The sequence below is a fragment of the Salvelinus fontinalis genome, chromosome 35 (genome assembly GCF_029448725.1).
Source record: "Salvelinus fontinalis isolate EN_2023a chromosome 35, ASM2944872v1, whole genome shotgun sequence".
In the NCBI taxonomy this organism is placed as follows: Eukaryota; Metazoa; Chordata; class Actinopteri; order Salmoniformes; family Salmonidae; genus Salvelinus; species Salvelinus fontinalis.
In genome coordinates, this window is record NC_074699.1 from 18,806,215 (window position 1) to 18,827,280 (window position 21,066).

The following is a 21,066-nucleotide window of genomic DNA, read 5'->3' on the forward strand; positions in this document are numbered from 1 at the left end:
TTTAACTTGTCTTAATGTATTTCCATTCTGTGCTCCAGACAAGATTCAAACTGAGAACTGAAACGTAACCAAAGTCCATAGAGCCATCTCAAAGATGTAGAAGAACAGGAAAGTTACCTCTGCAGACCAAAAGGAAGTAAATGATAGGTTTCCACATGGGCTAATTTCACTGTAAAAGAGGTCCAGGGGCACCCACCTTCCTTTGGTACAGGCCTTGCTGTCTGAGCCCAGCTGTGAGAGCACAAAGTGAGGCCCTTTGGCACTGTCTGCATCAAACACGTCCATGCTGGCCTCCTCGGCCGAGGCAGGCTTGGGACCGGGTCGCTGGCGGGGGGTGCGCTTGCGAGACTTCCGGGGCACCTCTGTGTTGTCGTTGTAGGAGCTGGAGCTGACAATGCTGAAGTTAGAGGCGGAGTCATCCATCCAGATGCTGTTGCTCTGCTCAGAGTCCTGGAGCTGATCCTCCTGGCAAGACATGCGGCTGTCGTCAAACAGGTCCTCGGGCGGAGGCGAGATGTTCAGCACCGTCCGCCGCTTGGAGGGGGTCATCTGGTGGTGCTGCTGGGCCTCCTGGGATGCCCCCCCTCTTCCTCCTCCACCTAGGGATCCTGCCCCTCCTCCTTTCTCGCCGCCAGCCCTGCCGCCACCAGCACTCCCACTGTTGCCAGTCCCGCCCTCGGCGCCAAGCATCTCTGCCACCGCTCTGCTACTTACACCTTCGTCTGGAGCGGCGATGCCGGTGTGAGCAGAGGTCTGGTCGGTGGCTGAAGTAGTGGAGTGCATGGTTGAGCTGGAAGAGGTGGGAAAAGCACTGCGAGGGCCTCCCATGGTCATAGAAGAGGAGACGTTGGTGGCATCTACAGTGTATACAATTGGACAGTAAATAAAGGCATCCCAACCAGCATTGGCTAGCAGTCCCATTCAAGCAGCGAAATTTGTGCATGATTGTTTTCTCGTTTTTTTTGCTTTCTTTGATCATCCAATTATAATTTTCACTTTTCTTTTATTGCATCATGATGAGTGAGTGTGTCTATGTGTGAGTGTGTGTAGGTGAGTATGTGTGTACACGTGTTCTGACAATTTCTTAAAAAATAAAGTAGGAAAGAGTCCTATTACAGGACATGATGTAAAGGAAAAGTCATGAATCTACTGACATGTATATCTAATTATCTGAAATTGATACTTTGAGAGTTTCTAATTCAATTTGCAAAAAATAGTTGCCCAGAATGTGCAGTAATCCAATTCTCTCACCATCTTTCAGTGACACTGGGACTTGATTTTGAATAGCATTTGCCATAAACAGAAATTAACTGGGAAATCTACATGTAGAGGGATGTTCAAATGAAATGAAGATTATCTGGTGTGTAAGATGATGCGTGCCAAATGGAGCTTTTTCTCATACAGGTTCAAACAATTTAGTTGGGACTGAGCGTAGCCACAGAGACAAGATAAACAAGCTTCTGACCTATGAAGCAGAGAACTGCAGACCATTTTATATGCAGACACTCCCTGCTTCAGAGGGAACTTCCTGGAATAAAAACGAGACAGCGAATGAGCAATAAGAGCTGAACATTCAAAATGTAATTATTTTTTTTATTTTTTTTTATTTTTTTAAATACGTTGAACAAAACGTATTTGTGAAAATGGAACCGTCATTCAAGGGTCTCGTTCTATTCCTGCTCAATATATTTTTCTGAAAGTCCTCCTAAAACACCTTAGGAAACATTAGCGAGAGGTGAAAATGGCAGCAAATGTTGAGTACATTTCAAAAGCATTCCTAGTTATCAGGTCCTCAATGCAGGGTACAGTATAGTGCAGCTTCAAGCAAGTGAAATGGCAGATGCTGCATGGTAGATTGTCATCTTCCACTTCTGTGAAAACAAACTGGATTGTTTGGCTAGTGTAGGGCTTGTCCCTGGCATAAAAGGGCAACCAAAACATGGAGTTGGAGAAAGCTTATGACACCCCCATGGTAAGAAATAAAGCATTACAAACACACAATACTTGACAGTATACTAGAGATGATATGATGGAAGAAATGGAAGCCTTGGTGGCCTAAGGGCTTAGCCCTAGGCTAAGGTCTGAGCATGGAGGTGAAATCCTGAAGAATGTTGCAGGAGAAGGGAGAGGAGTGAGAGGACAGGCAGACAAACTATCCTAATTTGTAAAACCTTTATCGATACTGTGAATTCAACATGTCTATAAAAACAAATAAAAAATAAAAAGCGATGCAACTAGGTTACACTTAATTCAAAAAAAGGTAGCTACAGTGCTTATAACTGAAAAATAAGATAGCTTTTTGTTGGTAATTGGAAGAATTCCAGATATCTATGACTCATTACAAGCCAATGTGGTGCATTGTCTATGAAGAAATTCCCGTCACTTTACATTCCACCCACACTCTCTCACTTCACCCATTCCAAATGCACTCATATGTAGGAACCATGCAACAATATGGAGCACAATTATGCTTTAATAGGTTTTTATTTTTCTCCAATTAATTTTAGTGGCTAAACTGATTGAACTTATTGTCGAGTTGCCATGATAAACAGAATAAATGTATAAAGCCATACATCCATTTACGCTCTGATGAACAGGAATGCTTTCAAAACATACAGCACATTGCTTGTTTAAACAAATCCATACAATCTAGCGAACAGACAACCAACTTCCACCTGATTGCAGATGGTAGGGAGCAGCTATTTTACCCAATAGATTATATTCTTTTATTCAAGAGACAGGAATCATTTTAGTTAGATTGGGATCCAGCAAGACAGCAATTTGTTCCCCATGGCAGCTGTAAGATTCCTTCCACAGACCCCACATGCAGATCCTAGGATGCAAAAGAACTAGTTCCATTTTCACAACCATGTAATTTCAAATGAAAATCAGTTTAAAAACAAAAATAAACAGAACAGAACAGTGGTTTTGAAATGCTGAAGGATTAGTTCATTACAAAATTATGTCAAGTAGAACATCTAAATATGATGCTTTCCTTTGAAACACATTTCATGATGTGCTGTTCATGCAGATTTTTGGAAGCGTAACAAACATGAGAAACATACAAGCCCTGCTAAGATTGGAACCACAGTGAATGATTTGCAGCCACTTTGAGCGCCCTCTCACCACACTTAAAAACACTCACAGAAACTGGAGAAACAAAGGCCTCAAAGAAACCCAGTCCAGTAAACCCCTCCAGCTATGTAAAGGTTCACAGCTCTTACTCTGCTCCCTCCTGACTTATTTATATGGCCTAAAAGCTTTCTGTAGACTACTGTACATTGGCAAATATGCCTGAGTAAATTGTCCCATCCGTGAGTTGTGTACACATTTCAAACAACGGCCCTTTTATGTCCTGCTGTCTCTCCAGAGGGAGGTAATCCATTTTTTTCTCATCTAAAAATGAGTTGCTTTGAGTGTAATGAAACTAAAGACAACAACCGTGTAATAAACGTCAGGACAGCAAACGCTGCGGGAGAGAATGAAATCCCTCTGTTTTTGGCCTGTGCTGTGGAGCAGTAGAGCTGTTGGATAGAATCTCCCTCTACCACGCCCCCATTAGCCTTCTAGTTTAAACACGCAAGGCTGATTGTTTGTTTAAAATGTAGCCAGGTCTTAAAGAAGAGGAAACCCAGAGACACATACAGGGAGGATGGAGTAGAGCACTGCTGCATCTCTTTATCCAGGGTATAAATAATTTAAAATCAAGAAGTCTGATTTATCACAGGAGAAAGGCACCTGGCCACAGAAAGAGGCATTTATCACAGACACCTTTTAAACCCTGTTGTTTAGCCTCTTTAAAGCCTAATGTGTCTTTGGTCATCATCATGTCAAGTTAAGACTATTTCTGGACTAAAAAGCACTTTCATTGGAGAGTCTTTTTAATCCAGGAGTAGGCTTAATCTGGTTCCAAGAAACTGGCCCTCGTTAAGCATTGCCTGGTTTTAAACCTTTTGATCTTGACAAATTATTAAACCTGCAAACAGTACAGTACATCTGATAACCTTGAAATGCTGAGCGCCAGGTGCTAATGAAGATGTCCTGTTCAATAGGAGCCCATATAACCACCAAAATGGCTGACTCAGGATTCATTTTGAGTCTACACCTGCTCCGTTTGTGCATAATACCATGGCTAACGAAATTCATTGCAATTCAATATTCAAAGGGAGATGGAGGACAAAAAGGTTGAAGGCTTCATGTATAATTACTCTGAGGAGGTTTGGTACAAAGACATCCAGAGGAACAAAGTACAGATAGGTTGAAGCTAGAAAATGTCATACATAAAATGGTGTATATTATGAACACATTTTATATAGTGCCTTCAGAAAGTATTCACACGGTAGATTTTTTCCACATTTTGTTGTGTTACAGCCTGAATTTAAAATCGATTACCTGAGATTTGTCACTGACCTACACACGATACCCCACAAGGTCTAAGTGGAATTATTCTTTTCACATTTTTACAAATAAAAAAAATCCCTTGTATTCAACCTCTTTGTTATGGCAAGCCTAAATAAGTTCAGAAGTAAAAATGTGCTGAACAAGTCACATAATAAGTTGCATGGACTCACTCTGTATGCAATAATAGTGTTTAACATGATTTTTGGATATGTACCCCACATATACAATTATCTGTACGGTCACTCAGTCGAGCAGTGAATTTCAAACACAGATTCAACCATAAAGACCAGGGAGGTTTTCCAATGCTCTCAAAGAAGGGAAAAAAAGTATTTAAAAAAGCAGACATTGAATATCCCTTTGAGCATGGTGAAGTTATTAATTACACTTTGGATGGTGTTTCAATACACCCAGTCACCACAAAGTTACAGGTGCCCTTCCTAACTCAGTTGTCGGAGAGTAAGGAAACTGCTAAGGGATTTCACCATAAGGCCAATGGTGACATTTAAACAGTTAAAGAGTTTAATGGCTGTGATGGGCAAAATCTGAGGATGATCAACAACATTGTAGTTATGCCACAATTAGGGTTGCAAAGGGTCAGGTGAATTGATTTTATGACATACATGATTTTTTGTTAACTAGTAAATAGTAGCCTACAGAAAAGTTTAAATGTTTAAATCATTTCTAACTTGTTAACAATTTTTGCTAGTTAGTTTTTGCTACCATATGGATTTTAGCTTACTTGAGCCTGCTAACTGAGGAGTGTTAATTCACCTGTTTCCATACACGTTTCATTTTAAAACATTTATCTTACAAAGGAGTTGTTTAATCTAACTGCTTAACTATTTATCTGTACATGGAATTGTATTTGTTTAACATTTTTTTTCTCTAATCTTTACAGGAAAATGCCACGGGCACTATCTGATGTGTGGAGACACTTCACTGCAGCTAATGTAGAAGGAAAATCTGTGTACATTTGCAAATACTGAGTCAAATAATGTGTGAAGAATGCAACAGAGATGCAGAATCATCTGGCCAAGTGACTAATGTTCCCTCAGCGCTCACAACAAGCAACCTCTGACAAAAGTCCCTCAACTTCTATTCGAGGTGAAAATTATGAATCAGACACCTTATCGATAGCAACAGCTTATGTTTTTTTGACTCAATGGAGGAAAGTAGTCAGAGAAATACTGATTAATGTCTTGCTCGAGCTGTGTATGCAACTGGTTCACCTCTGATGCTCATAGGCAATGTGTATTGGAAGAGATTTCTGAATGTTCTACACCCAGCATACACCCCTCCAACCAGTCATGCTTTATCTACTCATTTGCTGGATGCAGAGTTCAACAAAGTTCAAGTGAAAGTCAAGCAAATCATAGAGAAAGCCGACTGTATTGCAATCATCTCTGATGGGTGATCGAATGTTTGCGGGCAAGGAATAATTAACTACATCATCTCCACCCCCAAGAGCACAGACACAAGGGACAACAGACACACCGGTCTCTACATTGCAGATGAGCTGAAGGCAGTCATCAATGACCTTGGACCACAGAAGGTATTTGCACTGGTGACAGACAATGCAGCATGAAGGCTGCTTGGTCTAAAGCGGAGGAGTCCTACCCTCACATTACACCCATTGGCTGTGCTGCTCATGCATTGAATCTGCTCCTCAAGGACATCATGGCACTGAAAACAATGGATACACTCTACGACAGAGCCAAGGAAATGGTTAGGTATGTGAAGGGTCATCAAGTTATAGCAGCAATCTACCTCATCAAGCAAAGTGAGAAGAATAAGAGCACCACATTGAAGCTGCCCAGCAACACTCGTTGGGGTGGTGTTGTCATGCTTGACAGTCTCCTGGAGGGGAATGAGTCTCTCCAAGAAATGGCCATTTCACAGTCTGCTGATATGGACAGCCCCATCAAGAGGATCCTCCTGGATGATGTATTTTGGGAGAGAGTGGTAAGCAGCCTGAAACCTATAGCAGTAGCCATTGCACGGATTGAGGGAGACAATGCCATTCTGTCTGATGTTCAGACTCTGCTTGCAGATGTAAGAGAAGAAATCCGTACTGCCCTGCCCACTTCACCGTTTCTCCAAGCAGAGGAAACTGCAGTTCTGAAATAGATCAAAAAGAGTGAAGACCTCTGCCTGAAGCCCATACACGCCGCAGTGTACATGTTGGACCCCAAGTATGCTAGCAAGAGCATCCTGTCTGGTGCAGAGATCAACAAGGCCTATGGTGTCATCACTACCGTGTCTTGCCACCTTGGCCTGGATGAGGGCAAGGTTCTTGGGAGTCTGGCGAAGTACACTTCCAAGCAAGGGCTTTGGGATGGAGATGCAATATTGCAGTCGTGCCAACATATCTCATCAGCCACCTGGTGGAAGGGACTTTATGGATCTGAGACTCTTTCCTCTGTCCATCATCCCCCAAATCCCACCAACATCAGCCGCCTCAGAGCGCAACTGGTCCTTGTTTGAGAACACACACAGACCAAAGCAAGGGTTGAAAAATCGGTGGCCATCCGGGCAAATTTGAGACTTTTTGAGCCTGACATCGAGCCATCCTCAACAAGGTAGGAAAGTGACAGTGAAGATGATGCCTCAGAGTCTGATGTTCAAGAGGTGGACATTGAGGAGGTCCAGGGAGAAGACATGTAAGCTTGAGAGGAAGACAACCAAAGCTTTAGTTTCTAGACTATCATTTTACAGATGTATGTTGAAAGTTTTTGGGAGATGCAATGGATCTTTGGGGATTGATCATTCAATATTCCCTTTCTTTTGTTGTTCAGTGAAATCATCCCATGTGAAGAGTCAACTCATTTAATTAAAGTTAAATTCCTAACTAAATAGTTTTTTTTATATTTCCATTGGAATGATTTAATAATTTGCAATTATGTAGGCTTATGATAAGGTAAAATGTTTATGTTTCTGTCTCCATAATTATATGTTAAATATATCCAATGCAAAAAAACATCTACATTTAAATGGTATTAATATGCATTTGCATATACTTCTGTTAATTCCAATATATTCCCATTAACCTCTCTGGGATATTCGGGACGGTAGCGTCCCACCTCGCCAACAGCCAGTGAAATTGCAGGGCGCCAAATTCAAAACAACAGAAATCCCATAATTAAAATTCCTCAAACATACAAGTATTTTACACCATTTTAAAGATAAACTAGTTGTAAATCCCGCCACAGTGTCCGATTTCAAAAAGGCTTTACGACAAATGCACAACCAAACGATTATGTTAGGTCAGCACCTAGTCACAGAAAAACACAGCCATTTTTCCAGCCAAAGAGAGGAGTCAAAAAAGCAGAAAGAGATAAAATTAATCACTAACCATTGATTATCTTCATCAGATGACACTCATAGGACTTCATGTTACACAATACATGTATGTTTTGTTCGATAAAGTTCATATTTATATCCAAAAATCTCAGTTTACATTGGCGCATTATGTTCCAAAACATCCAGTGATTTTGCAGAGAGCCACATAAATTTACAGAAATACTCATAATAAACATTGCTAAAAGATACAAGTGTTAGATCCACTTCTCGTTAATGCAAGCGCTGTGTCAGATTTCAAAAAAATGTACGGAAAAAGCACACCATGCAATAATCTGAATGCGGCGCTCAGGCACAAAAACAAGCCATACAGATACCCGCCATGTTGTGGAGTCAACAGAAGTCAGAAATAGCATTATAAAAATTCACTTATCTTTGATGATCTTCATCAAAATGCACTCCCAGGAATCCCAGTTCCAAAATAAATGTTTGTTTTGTTTGATAAAGTCCATCATTTATGTTCAAATACATCCTTTTTGTTCGCACATTTAGTTAACATCCAAACTCAGGAGGCGCGGGCAAGTCCAGGCGAAAGTTCAGACGAAAAGTAATATTACAGTTCGTAGAAACATGTCAAACAAAGTATAGAATCAATCTTTAGGATGTTTTTATCATACATCTTCAATAATGTTTCAACCGGAGAATTCCTTTGTCTGTAGAAATGCAATGGAACGCAGCTAACTCTCACGGGAGCGAGACTGAGCTCATGGCACTCTGCCAGACCCCTGACTCAAACAGCTCTCATTCCCCCCTCCTTCACAGTAGAAGCCTCAAACAAGGTTCTAAAGACTGTTTCCATCTAGTGGAAGCCTTAGGAAGTGCAATTCGACCCCATAGACACTGTATATTCGATAGACAATGGCTTGAAAATCTACAAACCTCAGATTTCCCACTTCCTGGTTGGATTTTTTCTCAGGTTCTTGCCTGCCATATGAGTACTGTTATACTCACAGACATCATTCAAACAGTTTTAGAAACTTCAGAGTGTTTTCTATCCAAATCTACTAATTATATGCATATTCTAGCTTTTAGGCCTGAGTAGCAGGCAGTTTACTCTGGGCACCTTTTTATCCAAGCTACTCAATACTGCCCCCAGTCCCAAAAAAGTTAATTCCCATATATTCCCACGGAAAGTTTTCACCTCTGAACATTCCCCAAAATGTGCAACCCTAGCCACAATACTAACCTAATTGACAGAGAGAACAGAAGGAAGCCTGTACAGAATAAACATTTTCCAAAACATGCATCCTGTTTGCAACAAAAGTAATACTGCAAGAAAAGTGTCAAAGCAATTAACCTTTTGTCCTGAATACAAAGTGTTATGTTTCGGTCAAATCCAATACAACACATTACTGAGTACTACTCTCCATATTTTAGCACAGTGGTGGCTGCATCATGTTATGGGTATGCTTGTAATCATTAAGGACTGGGGGGGGTTCAGGATAAAAAATATAATGGAATGGAGCTAAGCATAGGCAAAATCCTAGAGGAAAACCTGGTTCAGTCTGCTTTCCACCAGACACTTGGAGATTAATTCACATTTCAGCAAGACAATAACCTAAAACACAAAGCCAAATCTACACTGGAGTTGCTTAACAAGAAGACAGTGAATGTTCCCAAGTGGCAGAGTTTTTACTTAAATCTACTCTAAAATCTATGGCAAGACCTGAAAATGGTTGTCTTGCAATGATCAACAACCAATTTGACAGTGCTTAAAAAAGATGATATAAAATAAATTATAATAATAAAACATTTGTCAAATGGTTGGACAATTCAGGTGTTGAAAGCTCCTAGAGACTTACCCAGAAAGACTCACAGCTTTAATCGCTGCCAAAGGTGCTTCTACAAAGTTTTGACTCAGCGGTGTGAATACTTATGTAAATGTAATATTTCTGTACTTCATTTTCAATAAATTTGCTAAAATGTTTAAATACATGTTTTCATTTTGTCAATATGTGGTATTGTGTGTAGATGGTTGAGAGAAAAAAAACGATTTAATACATTTTGATCTCAGGCTTTAACACAACAAAATGTGTAATAAGTCAAGGGGTATGAATACTTTCTGAAGGCACTGGAACTATTTGGTTTGGCCATAAAATGGTAGTACCAGAAGTATCATTCAATATATGTAGGCTATTCTTTCCACAAACCCTACCAATTTCCACTTAACAAAAATGCTCAAGGTGGCTGCAAATCACCATGCTCTTAAAACCAATGTGATTGCACAGCCCCTGCAGATGGAGGCAATAGGATTCAAGGTGTATTACAGCGTAGACTTAATACATTTTCAAATAAACATAGAACATTTGCTCTTATTGTAAACGCATTACCGAAGACCCATGCCTCCATCTCTGGGACCATTGCATGTTCCATCCTAGCCCAAGTTCTGCTTTTCTTTACCCTTAAACCCTTGAAGGAAACCTTTTTTTTTTCAACGTCATATTCATCACCTACAGCACCACACCAACATCAACATATGTGAAAATGGTGAGTTTCTATGATTTGTAGTAAAAAAAGGAGGAAGATAAGTGTTTCCAATGACATTTATCGTTGTGCATCGTGCAATTGACACATTTCGAGTAGACATAATCTACTAATTGGTTGATGTCATTGGAAAAACATATCTGGATATTTTTTACTACAAAACACAGAAATGCACAATTTTTGCATATGTTGATGTTGGGGAGGTGCTGGAGATAATGAATATGATGTAGATATATATTTTTTTTAATGTCCCTTTAACCCCACCCCCTTCTACACTGTGTTCCACTACCATTTAAATGCAGAATTAAAGAAACAAAACGTTGACATAAAAAACTCAGTTGCAATACAACACAAAAAACTGTAAATGCAATAAAATGAAAATAATAAGAAGTCTTAAAGTTTAGACGGACCTACTCAACACCCTGGGTGAATTTTGATGGGTTAAGAGCCCTTGGGACTAAATGTCTTCACTACTGACAGAAAGACAGTCACACAACCCACCACGACGCCTGTGGGGCCCAGCTAAAATGCAAGTTAAGTTCATTAATAGCAAAACAAATTGTATCCAATCAACAAAAAAAGCAATTCACTTTGTGCATTTGCTGAATATTATTGAAACAAAGAAAGGAAGAACATTTCAAAAACTTTGTGGAGTATGTTCACTTGTCAATATATTGCTGAGGTGTGTGGATTCTGATATTGATCAGGTGCTGTTCAATGTACAGGCTGAGTGTCATTTTGGAGCTTGTAAAATAAAATGCATTTCCACTTTAAACTCATGCAGAAGCTAAGTTGGCACAAGAAAACTCGGACCCTTTAGCATGGGTGGGAAGCAGGAGAAGGAGTGGCTGGGATAGTAAGGTCTGAACTAAACAAACATTCCTAAAGATGAACTGAATGAAATTATGGGCAAAAGTAATATAGGGTCATTTCCCTCTCTAATGGGTGTACACCTATAAAAAGACTCCCGCTGCAATTACCTACTTAAAACGTAAAAACAGACTCTCTTATGAAATGCACTACTTGAAATGACCTCCATTAAATGGCCTGGCATTAGTACTATATAGACTGACTGAAAGGCAAGGAAGAAAGTTGACCTCTGACAACAAATAATTCATGCCCATTTCAGACTTCTAGATGGAAATCAATAACATGTTACATCAATTAGAAAAAAAGGGAGAGCTAATCAGCAAAGTAAAAGCAATATGAATTTTCTACGGCAAGAGCTGACTAAAAACAGCCAACATTCCTACATAACAGCTGAAGCCAACCTAGAGTGATGCTACATCTCCATTCAGCCATATCTCAAAGAAGAGTGGTCAGGGGAGGGGACACAAGTAATGAAGCCTTAAGGTTACAGGCAGGGGTGGCAGGACAGGGATAAGAACAGGGATTGGAACAGGAACAGAGGCATGGAAGTGTGCAGCCGTACAGAGCTAAACAGGAAGGACACTGGCATCAGGGATGTGGTGACAGCCAGGCCAAGCTATAAAAAGTAGCAGGGCAGGCAACGGATGGGTGATGGGTGTAGGGTAATATCAGAGCCAGCATGCACCCGCCTTGCAAAGTACAGTAACAGCACAGAACAGCAAAGGTGTAAAAAGGACAGAGCAGAGATGCTTCAGCAGAGAGCTATATGGCTGGCAAATGGAGGAAGGCTGTGCAGGGATACGGAGAGGTAGAAACTATTTGAACAAAGAGCCAAAGCGACAGGCAAAATTGTCTGGTGTGACCAAAAAAGACTAACCTGAACTGCTGGACAGCCTAAAATTAAAGAGTTGTCCTCATTTGACAGAGAACTAATAGAAACCTACATTTTAAATGTCAAAGTATTTTTTCAATACTTGATTCCAAAGATTTGGGGTACAAAATAAAGCTCACAAAAAAAGTGAAAAGAAGAGATAGCCAGAAGAAGTAAGGCCAATTTGCAGTAAAACCTACAGTCCCAAATTAAATTTCATGTAAACTGAAAAATACTTCACCTTCCTCCAGCTACAGCCAGTATGTCCCGCCTTGTCTGAGGGCTGCATTGGCTGCATTGAAGCACTGATGTCCGAAGGCAACAGACTTCTGGTTCTACTGAAACTCACTCTAAACCGGGGCACTTTGGTAAGGGGCAGAGTAAAAAGAGCTAAAGTGAATTGCATTTTGAACGTTCAGGTTGTGACAAATTTAACCAGAAAAAGGTGTTTTGTTTTATATTTTCTCTCTTCCTTTGAATATAATATTGGGTTAATTAACATTTAGGCCTACAGTTGCAAACACACTAGTTTCAGTGATTTTCTGGATTCCTTATGTGCAAGTACTGTAGTGTACTAGATGTACTATTTAGCCTTACACAGACTGATGTATGGTGTCAGAAGATACTTCTTAAAATAATGTTGTGGCAGTAACTGGTTAAGCAAAATAGCTGCAAAACACATAAGTAAACAGTTAGTGATATTTCTGGAATTTTGCAAAGAGATATCACTGAATTACTTAACATTTTTGGATCTCAAACAATGCTTTTGTGAGCAGTACCGAAATGGTTTTGTACCCAGCTTCTGACTTGTGTCTTGTCCCAAAGAGAGATGGTTTGCATTTTTATAACTTTTATCTTCACAAATGTACAATAACAGACTGGGAGCCAATTGCTATTGTCAATTAATGGGGTACATTTTGCGTTTCATGATTTAGTGGACACCAAAAAGACAGACTGCCGTATTGAAGGTCATTCAGACAGCCCAAGAAGATGGGGACTGTAGGTCTTGTGTGCCCCGAAAGAATCAGGGGTGTCCTCTAACGGCATGGAATGAAGAGGGTTTCCTTAGACTCCAACTGCAAGGCACAGTGTTCCCAGCAAGGACTGTAGGCATGACTTTGTTTTGGCATAACCCAACCACTGAAAACAGTGCAATCCTTATAGCCAATTGTTGAGCTAGGATCATGAAGTTGGATTTCTATGGAGAGCAAGAATGTTTGTATGTTACAGCCCCTACGCCCTGATGGGAAAACCTTAAAAAATGTCTACCCTAAAGCACATTAAAAGAGGCCTTTCTGATCTGCTTGCAACCTGTAGGCCTGTGTCATAAAGAGATGTGTGGATCCTAAAGTCCCTGTATAGAATCATTGTGTCAGCACAAAACCAGGCAATGCTTACTACAGCTCATTTTCAGTCAAGCCGTCTGATTGGGATTCTAAAAGGGGCTGCAGCTGGAGCTGATTACATCTGAGCTGTGAGGTTTATAGCAACCAGCAACAGATCATGATATAAAGGTGCTCATAGTTCTGCATGTCTGCAATAATTATCTCTGTGTAAAACCCAGGGGATAATGCACACCCAGAAAGAAAAAAAAAGGAACAGGTAATTCCCATCACTCACAGTTAGAACTGTTCACAGTCTTCAGAGACGTGAGCAAGTCCCCAGTGCCCAGGGATGGCTGGCTGGCATTGTGTGCAGTGTGTTTGCTGAGGGCCACAGGACGCCCATGGGAGAGGGCAATAAGGCCTCATAACTCCGGTCTTCAGCAGCTGCTCCTTGCCTATTGGCTGTACTCTCTACATGCAGGTGTAAGCCTACAGGTACAGACTGTGTGCTGCCTACCCCTAATGTAGTTGGAAGTGGTCTTGCAGGTAGCCTAAAGAAGGGTTGACTCCAGGAAACAGGATGGAACCATTACCAGCACTGCTCACTGTTACCATGGAGGCAGAAGAGAAGAGGGGGTAGAGGAGGAGGGGCTTACCTGAGTCAAGGGCAGCTGAGGGAGGAGGAACCGCCTCTCCACCGCTCTTCTGGCTCATGGCTGCTGCTGGGTTTTGCTGAGTGGAGGATGGCAGCTGCAGCTCTTTGGGGAGAAGGTCATACACTGATTCTGTGTAGAGAGAGAAGAGAAGAGAGAGAGCGGGGGTTCAGGAGGTGAGTCGAGTCCTACTTGAAAGGCTGTTCGTAATCTCACAGCATGAGAGCGCTTGCAAAGAAGTCAGCAGATTTACTGTACATTAAGCTTTTTCAGAATTCTAAAAGACAAGTTTAAATATAGCAAAGTCCTTTTCAAAATGTGAGTAAGATGGTCAATTTCCAAAATTATAAAATGCAATTCTGTGACTTTTTTCCATTTCACTTATAGGCTATACTCATAGGCTCTCCTTATAGACATCGAGAAAACATTTCAAAGGGGGAAAAACAATAACCTTCGTACACATGGTACATCATGCCTTTGGCGGTTGACACTGACCCTGTACCAGGCCCAGAGCATTGTCTTGCCTGGCCAGCACTCTGGAAAATGACCTAGCAGTTTATAAATGTACTATAACAACAAGAGCGTAGTGATAAATACAGCCCCAGTCCAGATTCCTGCCATGTCTCCACAGCCTGGCCTATCAGCTGCTGCCCGGGTGCCACCACCACCTACCAACCCCCATCCCCACGTGTCTGTGCCAGGGGCCTTGGACGTCTCGCTCAGCCCCCTCCCTGAAAAATGGCAGGGAGCTATTTAGAGGAACAAGAGCACAATGCCCCCGAGCCATGTTTAGTATGCTGATGAGCACCACACTGAAAACCAAAGGGGCTGAGGAGGACTGGAGGAAGGCGGGTGTGGAGGGAGGTGACTTCAAGCGCTACACTACTTGTGATGACGACCAGCACACCTTCCAACTCCCTCCATTCAATAGGACTATCTATGCTTCTGGAGAATGAGCCTCTTCACACTTACTAGACTTTTACTAATATAACGTTGGCTACACATATTACTCAAATGTAAACTTGCTTACTTTCTGTCTCAACTGTTACCTTCGGAGGTAGCGCATTGCACGACAGTTGCCCCCCCCTCCTTGAAGCAGGGCAGTGCGAACAGAATTGTCTCATTGAGCCAACACTCCTACAGTATAAATGGCCATACCAGAGCAATGTTTTGAAACAGCTGAAACGTATAGACATTTTCCTAATATTTGAGACTTGTTTTATTTAGTTTTTACCTGAAATTGTAGTAACAGCCTGCTACATTCTGAAAATATCGCAGTAGGTGCCGGCTGCACTGAGCCATGTAAAACTATGGAAGCCCATCCCCACCACCTAAAACATGTCAAATGTTGTTCATATAAATGTTTTATTTGTAACATTGTGTGGTGATTTCAGAGGTGGCACCACAGGTCCCAGAGTGGTGGTGGGTGGGGCAATTGTTTTCCTGGGGCCTAGAGCTTTTCCTGATCTGGTAGTAGCCTAACCTAACCAACTCCGGACCCTATTTGAAGCGTATGACATAGTAATAAAACACTGTAAAAAACCTAGTCATATGTAAAAAAAACTTTTTTTTAAAACACTACAACCCTTCACACAGATTAAGAGACAACTGCGATTGGACAAAAACAAACAAGGCTGAGCTCGGTGTATGCAGGGTTGCTCATACAGCAAGTCATTACTATTGTGTTGATTGATTCATTCCAGTCAACAACTTTGGATTAAAAAGGACTAGGTAGCCTAGTTACCCGAAGTGTGACTATAAACCACATTTGATCACATTCACATTTTCTTAGAACACAAATAAATGGGCCCATTTTAGGCTATAAATTAGGAATGTGCATCTTTCCCTTTCGCAACGACTTAATGCGTATCTAGATACATGGGCTCCGATACAATACATGAACGATACGTTTTAGTTTGAAATGATTCTGGTGCGATTCAGTTTGAGTAGAGAACAAATTGATGCGTTGAGATGCAGTAACATTTGTTCCATAAACACATTCATTTTCCATTCTAAATTAAAACCTGTTGCTGATGGAGCTCATGAGTTGGGCCTCGCTGAGCTGGATCTGCAGGTCTGTCTGTAAATGATGTATGTCTATGGTGTATACTGTGTAGGCACCTGATCTGAGCCATAAGGGAGACTAGGCATCTACCACCAGATTAGGGGGGCAATGTAGCTTTATGTTTTTTGTCTCCCCACTTTGAAATCCCCATCATCTACTAATTAACTTGTCATTTTTGCAGATTAAATTTGCGCAAGTAATGTATTAATATTTATCATTAACAAATTAGCTATGACATATCCAATGAATATATAGCACAACTTTGGATTCCACCCCATCTCAAAACTTTTGAACATTTGACATTTTTAGCGAGCTTCTTTTCTATTCCTGTGTTAGCAATGCCGCGCACCTCCCAAAAGTGATTACATGTTATGAAATGATTAACTTTACCCTGATATCTAATTACCATGTACACCGAATGTACAAAACATTATGAACACCTTCCTAATATTGAGTTGCACCCCTTTGCCCTCAGAACAGCTTCAATTTGTCGGGACATGGACTCTACAAGATGTTGAAAGCGTTCCACAGGGATGCTGGCTCATGTTAACTCCAATGCTTCCCAAAGTTGTGTCAAGTTGGCTGGATGTCCTTTTTTTGGTAGAACATTGATACACACAGGAATCTGTTGAGTGTGAAAACCCAGCAGCGCTGCAGTTCTTGACACACTCAAACTGGTGTGCCTGGCATCTACTACCATACCCTGTTCAAAGGCACTTAAATCTTTTGTCTTGCCCATTCACCCTGTGAATGGCGCACATACACAATCCATGTCTCAATTGCCTCAAGCCTTAAGTCTTTCTTTAACCTGTCTCCTCCCCTTCTCTACACTGATTGAAGTGGATTTAACAAGTGACATCAATAAGGGATTATAGCTTTCACCTGGTCAGTCTATGTCATGGAAAGAGTACGTCATGGAAAGAGCAGGTGTCCCTAATGTTTTGTACTCTCAGCATGCACTGATCAATTAAAGCAAAACTACCAAAACTATTGCTGATGGTGAACCTGAACAATTGAAGCATCTATTGTAAGCACGTTGATAACAATCGAGCAAATTCCATATGTTGTCACTCAACTAATAAAGCCTAATATTGTGCAAGCCCTTTTAGCATTTAAATGCTGAAGGTGCCGCACAGACGTACATGATCCTGCAGGGACAGGGCGCCTAACTCGCGTTGGTCAGCACGCAAAGCTGTGCACAGTGTGCAGTCTACCTAGGCTACTGATATTCCCTGGGCTTTTTCGGCATGCAAAATGACTTGTAGATCAATGACTGTCAACATAGTTATATGGCTAGTTCGACAGTGAATGAGAGGACACATCAGTTGTCATAAAAAAACACATTTGAACCGGCGATTCGCAATGTTAGAATCGATTTTCTGACGGATGCATGCTACATTTGGATCGTTTTGAGGTCCGCGGACCGACGTTAAACATCTGAAAATTGGGTGAATCGTTACATCCCTGCTATAAATACATAGCGTAGGCTATAAAAACATGTTACGTTTCCCCTGGCCATGCGCAGATGGGATCAGATCGCATAGGCTTCTCTAGGCTACCTGCAGCTGTAGTTGTTATCAGTAGACTACAGTTGATCAGACTAATTGTGCACTTTGACAAATCATGAAGCATTCTTTTTTTTGTGGCAGTTATGGCCTTCCATATAAAACAGCTTTGATAGGCTAAATTTACTTGATGAGAACATGCCGTTATAGCAACTCTGTGCTTCTGTCTAAAATGTAACGAGTGTAGCCTATAGATGAGAAAATAAACCCTTTAATTGTCTGCACATACATGTTTGTGAATTGTTGTATTATTCAAGAGTGTAATATGGTTTGGTTGCATTATTCAACAATGTAAAATATTTTAGAAGAAAAGTTTGTCAATGTTTAATAGTGTCACGTTCCTGACCTTATTTTCCTTTGTTTAACTTTGTTTAGTTGGTCAGGACGTGAGCTGGGTGGGTAGTCTATGTTATGTGTTTCTATGTGGGGTTAAATGTGTTGCCTGATATGGTTCTCAATTAGAGGCAGGTGTTTGACGTTTCCTCTGATTGAGAACCATATTAAGGTAGGCTGTTCTCACTGTTTGTTTGTGGGTGATTGTTCCTGTGTCTGTGTCTGTATGCACCACACGGGACTGTTTCTTGCTTTCGTTCGTTTGTGTAGTCTGTACCTGTTCGTGCGTTCTTCGTGTATATGTAAGTTCTCAAGTTCAGGTCTGTCTACGTCTTTTGTAGTTTGTTTAAGAGTTTTACCGTCTTTGTCTGTCTGTAAATAAATTCATTATGTCTTCATTCAACGCTGCGTTTTGGTCCGACCCTTACTCCTCCTCCTCATTCGAGGATTTGAGCTGCGGACAAAGAATGCCGTGTTGCCAGCCACAACAAAAGGTAAAGCAAGGATGTAATGTGAATTGAAAAGTTACATTTTCTTTCACCACCCCGCTCCTCAGACTCTCCTTCATATCTCGTAGTAGGAATAGGGCCATAGTCCTACTGAGCATCAAATTCCCTATCCCAATTATCATTTGAATCGATTGCTTTTTGTGTCCTAGTAAAACCCCTGATGATCCTTTATAATTTTTACAAGACAGAAAGTTCAATAGCTACTTTTCACTTTATCATTGAGATTGCAACACCAGATCTGAATGAATCCATACAATCATGTCAAAGTAGAATCAAATGAATGGCCTGCTGAGGGTTCTCTGAGAAGGAAACCATCTTTTACTTTCAAACCTGAGACGGTAACACCTCAGGGATAAAACGACTTCTATGGAAAAAACAAGACTACGCAGGTCACAGCAAAAGCCCTGGCATGTCAATAAGTAGCGTTTCAGAACTGATTACAGTAGAGAGAGCAGGATTGACAGAGGGCCTTTCTCCCTCGGACTCCCCCCTCAGGGCGAACGGGACAGAGGGAGGGGAGCTAGAAAGCCTTAGGTCAACAACATGACAACACGTTTACTACCAGACCCTATTCATCTTCCAAATATTATGGTATGAACTTACAGCGGCCATTACAGTCGCCTGACTCTCTGCCAACTGCCAGCTTTAATTACTTGCAGCTGAGTCCCGGTGTTTGGTGTGTGTATCAGATACTTAACCCTCCCATTGTTACCGCTGGCTGTCTACTACAGACGAACCTGGGAAGCAAGCAGTGAAACCAGCCCACAGGCCTCGAGAGTCCCACAGCACTGCTCATTCTGGATGAACACACAGTTTCCCACACAGAGGGGCCTGAAAATGACAAACTCTGCCGCCTCCTCGTCCAAGCTTCACGTTGGAGCAGCACAAGCAGATCTGGTGTGGTTTAATGCTTCTACGTTAGGTAACCCCTTCAGAAAAAAAGGCATAAACAAACACACACACTTTCTCTCTAATTCTCTGAGTCTGCCGCTCCGTTTACCAGTCCTCCCTGGCCACACTGATGGCACATGCGGGAACATGTGCACTCTGCACGGGGCCCTTCCAGTAAACAGAATGCAGACCGCACAGACAGAAAATATGTACTCTGCTCTCAGGGCTCTGCTCTCGAATCAGTGGCTGGCCTGTTTTAGTGTTTCCACAGTCCCAGGACTTTATAAAGAGTGAAAATTCCTATTCTGCTGCATAGTTTCCTCCCTCGCAAACAGAGCACAGTGCTTTCTTTTCACATCGCTAAACACGATTTTCCTTTCGCATGTGGAAAAGAAAAACAAGGGTCAATATCATTAACTGGCTAAATAAACACATTGACTTGACACCATGTGTTGCCTCCATTCTAACACGCTCTATATTCTTACACCCTGTTTTGCTGTTCTGTGAATTTGATCAAGTCAGACTGAAAATGAGGATAACTTCATTTCCTCGCTTATTCTGATAGAGTTCAGAAAGTGAATCAGTTCAGTTCCAAAACTGGATTTAAGATGCCAATTATTATATTTGATCTACTTCTAAACTAAAATGAATGAAAGGAAAGATGCTACCATCCCATTTCTCAAAGAAAGAATGCTGTTACTACACCTGCATTGATGATAGGGTTTAAATTATAATTAAGATAAGGGTACACTTTATTTAGCCTAGCCTATGATCTGCCACATGCAGCCTACTGTTCAAAGATGCACCTTCTTTAGAGGCAAATCCAGGCAAAGTTGATCTCAAAACAACCACACAGTTAGAAATCGTGTCCATAGCATGTGACACCCTTGTGGTCAGTTTTTACTGCACAACTCTGTCGAAGTAAAAGTGTAAAGAGAAACCACTCACCATGGCAAAGGCAGGACTTTTCCCATTCATTTCCCTCACATTCCTGCTGCTTGCTCTTACTAGCTCTTGCACCTGGGGCGTGGCACTGTGTTTTGGCTGAATGACTGTTAACACCCCTTCTGTCCCCCTCCCCTCCCACCACTGGTCTTGTTACAGGTGTTCACCAACCTTTTTCTATCAGCTTGTTCAACAGGTTGGTTGCATTGTCATTGGAAGCTTGTCAAATAGAAATGGAGGCCATTGAGGAAAAACACAAACAGCCAAAGTAGGATAAAGGTGCAGGGTGGCTAGGCTATATTATGGTGGGACACCACTAAATGAAGAGACAAGGAAGGATAAAGAATAGGCTTACCTTCACAGCAGCACATCTGATGTGCAACCCAGGCAGGAAGAAACACATTCAGAGGGCTGGCACCTGCAGTGAGCTATTTACAACACTCCTGATATGTTTACAACCAAGCCTACATGAGGGCTGCCACTGACACCATAGCAACAGGGAACATGGGGGCACTTTCCAGAAGAGAGTTGTCTCTTCTCATGAGAAAATGAGGAGAAAAACAGACACATACAAAACACCAAAATAAAGAAGTTAGCCTACACCATTTACAGGTGGATAATTCTACAACTGCCAGAGTTACTGTAAATACTACAGGATCATCTCAGTAAGCAACGGTAACCCATGTGTTTAAAAAATCTGTTAAATCTTTAAACAGCACCCACGGCCTCCCCTGACATCTAAAGCTGTCTGGGCAGCCATTAATTTTCTATTCAAATCAGGTGCTACTCTGGTATGA

General features: G+C 41.4%; 1 protein-coding gene and 1 long non-coding RNA gene across 9 annotated transcripts in view; one reads left to right on the forward strand and one right to left on the reverse strand.

Moving 5' to 3' along the window:
* The window catches only part of LOC129834448 (nuclear factor of activated T-cells 5-like), a 63,610-nt gene that overhangs the window by 13,112 nt on the left and 29,432 nt on the right, over nt 1–21,066 (reverse strand). The window contains exons 1-3 of one of the 8 annotated variants that reach the window (XM_055899440.1): nt 12,225–14,058; nt 1,466–1,528; nt 197–857 (exon numbers count right to left, since the gene is read on the reverse strand). In XM_055899440.1, the coding sequence (XP_055755415.1) occupies nt 197–834 (638 nt within the window). In that variant the 5' untranslated portion in view covers nt 835–857; nt 1,466–1,528; nt 12,225–14,058. Of the gene's footprint in view, nt 1–196; nt 14,094–21,066 lie in introns of those variants that run through there. The other 7 variants (XM_055899443.1, XM_055899435.1, XM_055899436.1 and 4 more) reach the window with 7 other exon arrangements.
* On the forward strand, nt 14,048–18,327 carry LOC129834450 (uncharacterized). Its single transcript, XR_008756257.1, has 2 exons — nt 14,048–14,137; nt 14,349–18,327. It is a non-coding gene; the product is annotated as an uncharacterized LOC129834450 (long non-coding RNA).